Source organism: Frankliniella occidentalis, unplaced genomic scaffold (assembly GCF_000697945.3).
Source record: "Frankliniella occidentalis isolate FOCC.00 unplaced genomic scaffold, Focc_3.1 Scaffold91, whole genome shotgun sequence".
Classification (NCBI taxonomy): Eukaryota; Metazoa; Arthropoda; class Insecta; order Thysanoptera; family Thripidae; genus Frankliniella; species Frankliniella occidentalis.
The window spans coordinates 622,565-631,929 of NW_026267220.1; the positions used below are offsets into that span (position 1 = coordinate 622,565).

Consider the following 9,365-nt stretch of genomic DNA (forward strand, 5'->3'; position numbering starts at 1 on the left):
TTTCCCTTGCCCCGCACCTTACCGCCCTCGCCGCCCCCGTCCGCCGCCTCCCTGCTCGGGCATGTTGACGGATGACGCCCGCCGCACATCCGTGTTGACTGGAGCGCGCAAGACGCAATTATTAATAATTACTCTCATCAGTCAAAGCGCGTGGGGACGGGGACGGGAGAGCGGGACGTGGGGAGAGAGAGAGAGAGAGAGAGGGGGGGGGGGCTTACCACACGAGGAAGAAAAGAGAGGGAGGGGTTGGCGGTTGTTTTGTTTGATCCGAGGAGCAAGCGCAGCAGAGCGGCGGCCCCGCGGCGCCCCGGCCGTGGTGGCACGGCCTGCCACTTGCACCGCGCGCAGAGAAAGACTATGACGGAGAAAAAGGAGGACGCCCCCCCGCAAACTTTTTCGTCAGCCTGTTTATTATTTGTGGTGATTGCCACCACCACAGCGACCACCAACCACCACCCCCAACCACCACCCCCAACCCTCTATAGAAAAAAAGGGAGGGGGAGGGGTCTGGTCCATGCCGGACCTCTCTGCTGCTGCCGCCCGTCTGGCTGTTCGGCAAACAAGGCGCTGATTGTCGCAATGGCCGCAGTGACTTGCTCCGCACCCCGTCCACAAACCCGACGACAACTATAAACGGCAAATGATTCTGCTCACTCGCATTCACCATTCGCGTCTCTGCAAATTTCTACAATAAATGTTGTGTTTCGCCTCGAATGGCGAGGTAGTGCCGTCGCCGCCGGTCTAAAGGGTCGTAGACCTGCCACTTATATAACCTTCGGATGATACGTATGGCCAGGCCACGCCCAGGCCGGCCCGCGACGCCCCACCACGCCCCACCCCGCCCCACCCCGCCCCACCACGCCTCGCCACGCTCCGCTACGACCATGCCTGGCACCACACACGACCGAGAGGCTATGTTTCAACAGCCAAGCCACAACCACACACACCTTACCCCCCCCCCCCCCCCCCCCCCCTTGCCGCTACCGCCGAACAGGAGGGCGGCGGAGTGGGCCGCTGGAGGTGCTAGATCCCGATTTCGATGACGGCTAAAATATTCGCTACGGCAGTGTGGAGAACGGGGGAAAAGAAATTTGCATGGCTAAAGGCGGATGCTTGTTTCTGTTGTTGTGGTTGTTGTTGTTTGGCGCTGAAAATAACAGAAAGCCTGAGCAAAGGCGGGGATATTATATGTATTTTGTTTTCCCCGCAAATGGTGGTGGCCTGCTGAAATTCCCCCGGCGCCTCCGCTCCATCACTGACCACACGGCCGCGCCTCACGCGGCCAGCCTCATGGTCTGTCGAGCGACCCATCTGTCAGTCCGTTGTCAGTCCGCGCGGGCGTCTTTTGTTTCGAGGCGAGCGGAACGTGCGCGCGTGCTTGCAGCTCCTTTGGCGGACGGAATTTCATGGTCATCTTGTGGTCCTGGGCGAGAGAGAGAGGGGGTGGGGGGTGAAAGGGGGTGAGAGGTTACAGGGTCCCCGCTCCCCTCCGCCTTCTCCCTCCCCTCCGGCCCTCATCCTCCTCCTCCTGACCCTCCTGAAGAGGTGCGTGCTGCACAATTTTTCAGCACCTTTTCCACCCCACCCTGCCCCCCCCTTCCACCCAGCCTGATTGATGGTACCAATTTCTTGACGCTGCCACTACTATACTTGAAGGGGCCTCTCCTGGGCGGCGGCGGCGGTCAGCGGCGCGGAGGTGGGCCAGCCTTTAGAGAGAGGGGGTGGGCAGGGTGATCTGCTGAGTAGTGTGTTCTCTCGGTCGTCAGCCTCCTCATGAGTTCTCGTCCCCGTGCGGGAGGAGAGGAGTATACAGGTTTTGAAATCTCTTCTCTTTTACTACAGTAAAGTGCGCGTGGGTGCGTTTCGTGCAAAGCTAGGGGGAAAGTCACTCTTGAGAGTGTAACGCGTCATTTTTCGTCGTTTAAACAGTTTTTAAAGCAGTATTAGTCTTGATTTCTACCAAGCGTTTTTGACGCTGTTAGGGCATTGTGGTACTCCATTACAACAAGCATGGAATGGATGTATGAGTTAGTTAGCAATAAAGTGGTTGCTCACTCGGTGCACGGCACATGGCACAAATATGCCCAGCTTATGACATGACAAGCGAAAGAAAATTATTATGGCTTCATGTTTGGTGCAGCGACGACCCCTCCCCCTATGAACAAAGAACAAAAACAAAATCCTGTGGTTCTCTTACTCTCTGTCCCTCTTTCTCTCGTTCCCCCTTTCTCTGTGTCGTGTATAAAGAGGTCGCGTCGATGGAGTGACGTCACATATCACACGGCTCGGCTCAGCGAGGGGCTTGTCTGCTGTGAAAATAAAGTAGTTGCAGGACGGACGGACGGATGGATGGTCTCTCGCGTGTTGGCCAATCTGAAGGGGAGACAGGGAAGGGGAGAGAGGGGGGGCGGTGGAGAGGAAGGGAGAGGACGATTACATATTTAGCTGGGGACCGGCGGGGTGTCGTGTGGTGTGGTAGGTTGGTAGGTGGCGCCTGCAGTGTCCAGAGACACCCGCCGCGCGCCCCGCCCCGTCAAAGGGCTTAAGTGATTTATGCCCGTCCCCTCCAGGGCCCTTCCAGGCTCCCTCCAGGGCCCCTCCAGGGCCTCTCCAGGGCTGGTCCCGACTGGACTAGACTGGGACTGCACCGCACGGCGCGCCCATGACAAATGATGGAGCAGGGGCCGTCCCCGGGCCTCGGGAGGCCTTGGACACCCACTGGAGAGAGGAGCAAGCGCCTCTGGAGAACACAGGGAGGATCTCGGGCGGGAGTGGGACACAGCCTCACCCGAACAACCAAAGGACAAAACTCATGGAGAAACATGAGACCTGAGCGACTCGGGCGGAGAAAGGTATCGTTGTCTTTTCGCAGCCTGTGGGCAAGTTCTGGGTAAAGTGGAGTGAGGATAGGGTCATAGTGCGGCTTCCCCTGAGTAAAAACGATGATTAATTTCAGAACTCCATAAAGGACAAATACACCACCTTTGTTGTTTAGGTGCTAGCAAATAGCTTTCGATCTGTAATGTTTCTTTTTATGAAGGATGCACGGCCCCATTGCACTCCAGCTAAATATTTTCCACTTCTTTAAAAGTTGATCTTATTATTTCTCTTTGAGAAACTAAACGAGAGACCCCACTCTGGATATGTGCCTACAGCAGACCGTTCCTTATCTGTGGTGATCTAGCTTCACTCTCTCAGGAGCTTTGCCTACAGGCGTCTGGGACAGCTGCGATGGAGAATGCTGGAGGCTCTAGGACAGCTGCGATGGGGAACGCTGGAGGCTCAAGGCCAGCTGCGATAGGAAACGATGCTGGAGGCTCCAGGACAGCTGCGCTGCGTGCAGACGTAACGCAACGAGAGAGAGAGAGAGAGAGAGAGAGAGAGAGAGAGAGAGAGAGAGAGAGAGAGAGAGAAGAGCAGGGGATATGGGGGCATGCGGAGGTTGGGTGGTGGGGGAAGATGTATCGAGGAAGTCAACAAGGATAAAGAGACCTAGGTGTCCGCGGGATCGGAGGATATATATTTGGAGGTGGTGGACGAGTGGAGGGAGAGGCAGGGGTACGGGGTTGGGGGGAAGGGGGTCCCTCGAGGGGTGCGGGGGGATGAAGGTGGGAGGGTGGTTGGCAGAGTCGAGCTGGGCGTCCACCTGAGGCTGACTGGGGGTTGATATTAGGCGGCGGTGCACATCATGGCCTCCAGGGACACGATGACGGAGTAAGGGGAGGACTGTGGGGTGGTAGAGAGAGAGGACGGACGCGGAGGACGAGAAGAGGAAGGACTTGGAGGGCTGCGGTGGCTGCGGTCGGGTGTCTGCACTCTACTTAAGAGCCCTAACTAGAAAGGCTTGCCAAGGCCTCCTTGACCCACATTTAAAACCCCGGCGCCTCCTCAAATTCCCCCCTTATGGAGGGGCAGAGAGGGGCGCTGCTGCGGCAGCTGCTGCTGCTGCTGCTCGGCCTCGTGCCGCGTCGTCCGTGTGTCCCCTGCCGTCCGTCCGCCCTCCTTCCCTGCGCCCTCTTCAGGGTGGGCCCATACTGGGCGCTAAATGCACGGAGAGGCAGGCGGTGGGTTACGGGGGCGAGGACAGTATGGAAGTGGAATATATAATTAGGGGCCGCTGCCTCGGCTTTGCGTCGCAATAACTCGCCCCGAATATTATGGGAATGGGGGAGCCGTCCACACCCCCGCGGGGGCCGGCGGGGGGCTCGCAGGTAGGTACGGGCCGTTCGCCTATCTCTGTGGGGCCCGCTACCGTGTTGGACCGGCCGGCCGCTTGGTCCCCCGCTAGTCTCCCTTAAGCCCTACCCCACCCCTACCCCCTTCCCCTCTTTCCTCCTAAACTTGCCCGCGCAGCGCCTGCTCGCATACGACAAAAACACTCGCTGCAGAACGCCAACAACGTTCATGTTTAAAGGGGGCCTGGTTTTTCAACCCCCCCACACTAGGTCATCTAGCGGGGCACAAGGCCGATCAGAACCACACACACCAGTATATGTTCCTGGACCACCATCAAATATGGATGATTTTACTTAGGAAACTTAGGTGCGTGAATGGCAGGCGAGTGAATTTACATGCGCACAGTTGTAGCGACTTGCATGTACTTGTGTAAATAATGAAGAAAAAAAACTCAAAAAACATAACACCTTTACTTGTTTAAGAGACCGATTTAAAATTTTCCCACATGCCAGTGGTATGGGCATGGCCTGCTTTTGAACGGAGTGTCCCATCCAGCATTGCCTCTCTTAAGTAATTGTGGTTGCTGCTCACACAATGACGAGCTCCTGCGACACAACTACTGCATGCCATCGTGCTGATGCACGAAAGACAGTGAGAAGGGGTGCCCCCAAGTGCGTCCTGAACTAGGACAATGTACTCTTTGTTCTTGTACTGCAGCTCTGCTTCTCCCCTGCTCTACAATCTTTCTCCCTTCCCCTTTCTCATATCTCTGCTCTCCGATTGCCTCTTTTTATTTTTTTCTAATTTTCTCTCCCGTTTTGTTTCTGTGTTGCAGCAATCGAGGAACCACTTCGCCTCCACCTCGCTCTACATCAAGATCCTCAACCATCACTTTGAGCTGCTCCTCGAACTCAATACGTGAGTGTGTTACAATTACTTGCACAATATTATCTGGATGGGGGGTTGGGGAGAGAGTTTCGAGAGGAGCGGGCGATGGAGACCCCAGCCCCGGGGCGCCACCGCCGCCCGTCTTCCTGCCCGCCAAACAGACGGCATCGAGCTCCGGTGCGCCGAGGGGAGCCGGTCGGGGCCCCCTGGGGCTGATGGGGGCTCCTCCTGGCTCCGCCCGCCTCTCTGACTGGACTGAGTGAGGCTGTACAGAACCAACAGCTATATCGCTGCAGCCGCGAAGCCAGTCGAAGCGCTGCGCACGATACGACGTGAACTCCCGCGCTCTTGTTGCTTGAATGAAAGATGAGAAGTGCCACAAGGACTAATAAATAGTCATTTTCTACCATTTCGATCGATGGCAAATTTTCAGCTCTGTTTATTTTCTCGTATAAGTTTTAAATATAAGTTCTGCATTTTAACCGCAAACAGTATAGTGGAAAGGACAGGAAAATTTTGATGTAAGATCTCAGTCGTACCGAAATCAACGATTTTTTAGTAATTAATATACTGAAAATTCCATCATAGCGGATACAGCCTCTGGTAAATTTTCGCAGGATCGTGTGGTTTTAAAGTGAACATCATGTGCATGATAAAGTTGATGTGGACTGGCACGTACGGAGAGAGCTGCTAGGTACTCGCACGGGAGCTACAAAGGGAAAGGGAGCCAGAGGAGGGCGGTGGTGGGGGGAGGTAGAGCGAGAGTAGCAGAGAGACTAACAACGACGTGTCCACGGGGCGACGCCCTGAGCACGGGTCCGGGTCGGCACGGACAGAATGGAACAGTCGTGACAACAAAGTTGCGGTATCCGAGGTACTGGGAGTCGCGTCGCGCAAGCCCTGTTCCCGCATCAACGTGGTTGCAGCGGCGGCGAGGCGGGGTGGGGGAGGCTCGGGGCAGGGATGTCGCTCCCCTTGGTCTTCTCGGCCACCTCGACGCCCCGCGCCGCCGCGCGCCGCCCCCCGGTGTACTGTGCTGCGTCCGTTGTGCTTGGCCCTGTGACGCCCTACTCATGAAATGAGAGTACTTCCACCCACCTTTCACCCCTGTCTCTCTCCGTCTCTCTCTCTCTCTCTCTCTCTCTCTCTCTCTCTCTCTCTCTCTCTCTCTCGCTCGCTCGCTCGCTCGCTCGCTCTCGCACCGCCCTCTTGCTCTCCGCCCTCAAGATGTAAGGTGGAGTGGAAAGCTCTGGTGAGCATAAAAGTCCGCGCGGCATGGCGTGGCGTGGCGAGCCGTTTGAGAGAGGGGGTGGGGGTGGGGGAGGCGGGAGACGCCCTCGAGTGACCCTTTCCCCGGCCGGCGTAAGGATTCACCGGCGTACAATCCCTGCAGGAGTCACGTGAAGAGGGGGAGAGAGAGAGAGGGAGGGAGAGAGGGAGGGTCCGGATTGGAGGGGTTGGGAGGGGGGACGATGAGGGGCTCGAGTGGTGAGGCAAGGGTTGAAGGAATAAGTGGAAGAGAGAAATTAAAACGATTGGTGTGATTCAATAGAAGTCGTTTGCACGGGGGGACGCGGCGCGTACGCTTCGCGTAATTTAGGCGATAATCGAAACGCTTCCTGTTAATATCTGCTCTCGGTGCGCCTAGCGGCTCGTTCAGCCCATGTCGTCGTCCGAGAGCGGTTAAAATAGTTGGCAGTCAAACAAAATGTTTTTTTTTGGGGGTAGCGGATGCCATTTTTGGGGCAGCCAATGAGAACAGACACCGAGTAATGCGACGAGGCCAAGGGGGCTTCATTCCGTACCAAAAAAAAGGGGGAAGCTCAGGTCCGACGGGGCCGCTCCCCATTCAGGACAGTTTCTCTTACCTCCATTCTTCCGTCCGTTTTTTACCTCTTTTGCTTCTTCCGCTACTTTCTCTCTCTTATTTTTTTTTTTATTAAGGAATAAGGCCTAGGAATGGGGGGATGGCTCTTGAACTCGGGCCCATGTAATCTGTGCCGGCGGGGACTGGACGACCTCCACCCCTTGCTGGCTGAACGCGAACGTGCGCTTTTGGACGAGGAAATGCAGAGGTCAAGGCGGACCCATCAGCGAATGGGAGGGATTGGGGTGGGTGGTGGTGGTGGAGGGAATCGCGTAGATAGTTATCTTAAAGGACAATTGTCCGACTGTTTTTCCTCAAAGAAATCACACAAACTTAATTGTTTCATGACTGTTCTCAAGCTTGTCACTTCTTCAGGAATTATTTTTGTGCTGTGAATTTAATTTTAAATAATTCCCCCTAAGTTTCAAACATGTACACCGTACACCTTTCTGTTAACAAGGCTGGTGCCTCTTTCTCCTCAAAGCTGCCAAAATTGCTTCAAAAAGATCAGAACCTTGTTTTTTGACCGTGTCCTCTCCGCCATGTTGAGGTAATGTGTGCCACTGTCGAGCCCACAGCGGGATAGCAGCTTCCGCCTCACTTCAGACCGTCACCGATCCCGTGCCTCCATTGAACCCACCCCGTTCCCCAAGAGCCGGGGGGCCCTAAAACGCGCCGGGCGCGGATCCTAATGGTGAAACTTTTAAAAACCAAGTTTGGCGCGCGCCAAAGCCAGAGCGGCGAAATTCGTCCCCCTTTTTTTTCTGGGTGTGTCGTCGAGTTGCGGACGACCCGCTCGTCTCGGTGTCTGCTCTCCCCACACGAGGTGGTGCAGTGCAGGGCAGGCCAGTGGTGACCTCGGCGGTGACGCAGACCTTGTGTCCTATAGGGTAAGGTCGTCTCGACGTGTTTCGCCGGTGTGAGTTCTGAAGAGGACTCAACCCACGCCCATTCAACTTATTCAACAAAGTTTGTGTCTGGGATAATTATGAATGTATTCTCTCGGTCCATCCCCCTTGACAGCGTATGCCGATGAAACATTAGCATGTACGTCTTGCTCATAGTAAAAAAATGCCCAGAGTCGCATTAATGTAAAAATCGAAATTGAACTAGTAATTTACAGTTCAAACTGTAATTTGGCGCACTCTCCAAGCAAGCAATTTACGACAAAATTGTGCAGGTTTTTCTTATACTGAAAGTGTTTTTGCAAGGTTGTATTTGTTTTCCTTATTGTTGGGTGGAGCTGAGGTGAAGAGGTGTCCGATGACGGCGGTGGCCGTGGTACCTTCTCGGAACTTAGTGGTGCTTCTACACGGATGACGGCGCCTGGGGCGTGGCGGGGCGTGGCCTGGCGTGGCATGGCGGGGCGTGGGTGGGACAAACGGGACAACAATAGCCCCCTTTATACGGGAGTTAACTTAGTTGCGCATGAAAGAGTCGACAGCAGCGCGAGTAGGGAAGGGGGCCGCGTCTCACCCCATAGGCTCACTCGAGTCTCGCGAGAGAGAGAGAGAGAGAGAGAGAGAGAGAGAGAGAGAGAGAGAGAGAGAGAGAGAGAGAGGATGCCTCGCCCGCAGCCATTCGCGTCGTCCCGGTGGCGGCGGCCTGGGCGGCTACAGTGCCTCCCCGCCTGAGTGACGTTAAGACTCCGAAGTCCCGTTTCCAACTTCCCCGATACCGCCGCCCAGCTCGCGCCCGGTTCGCAAAATTGATTCCCTCCCCCTCCTGTCCATGTCTCTGTCCTCTCCCTCTCTCACTCTCTCTCTCTCGCTCTCCTAAAGGTTCGTCGCTTCCAACCGGACGGCCCTGGCCTGTCTCAAGGGGGTGTGTTCATAGGTGTGGTCGCCCCTTTCCTCGCCAAGCGATCTGGAGGAGCGGTAGACTTGTGGACAACGCTATCCGTTACCAACGAGTTTAACCGGCTTTACCGCGTGGCGCGTCCACTTACTGAGCGTATCGACTCTACAAATAGAAGTGTGTGACATTCGAACGCTTAAAAATACGTGACAAATTGTCATTAAAATTAAAAGTTTATATATGACTTGTCACTCCCAGAAAAGTGTGTGACTAACAGTCGTTGAAATTTTATACAATTACGTACAAAGTATCTAAAAGTACATACAAAGTATTTTCAACTATATAGTTGTCTAACGCAAAAGAGTACGTGGCTGGTCTTTTCCGTTAGATGTGACTGTCGACTGTCATACACTCTCATTTGTTTCGTAAAAGAGCCATGGTCTTGTCGAGGCCGCATTATGTTTCCTCTTCAACATATCCGCCCCCAAGACAAAACATAGCACGATTCAGTCTACAGACGAACACATTATCTCCATCTTCGTCGCTCTCGCAATGCTCGCGAAGCCGGGCAGCGGCGGTGGAGCAGCACACTCGTAAGTTATGGACGCTCTGCCCTTCCCTCCCAGCCCCTCCCCCC

General features: G+C 55.1%; 1 protein-coding gene across 7 annotated transcripts in view; it reads left to right on the top strand.

The window, feature by feature from the left end:
• LOC113211090 (zinc metalloproteinase-disintegrin-like NaMP) overlaps positions 1 to 9,365 on the top strand; it is a 242,718-nt gene that overhangs the window by 216,436 nt on the left and 16,917 nt on the right. For all 7 annotated transcript variants that reach the window (XM_052269400.1, XM_052269399.1, XM_052269398.1 and 4 more), the window contains one exon: positions 5,012 to 5,094. In XM_052269400.1, the coding sequence (XP_052125360.1) occupies positions 5,012 to 5,094 (83 nt within the window). The remainder of the gene's footprint in view (positions 1 to 5,011; positions 5,095 to 9,365) is intronic.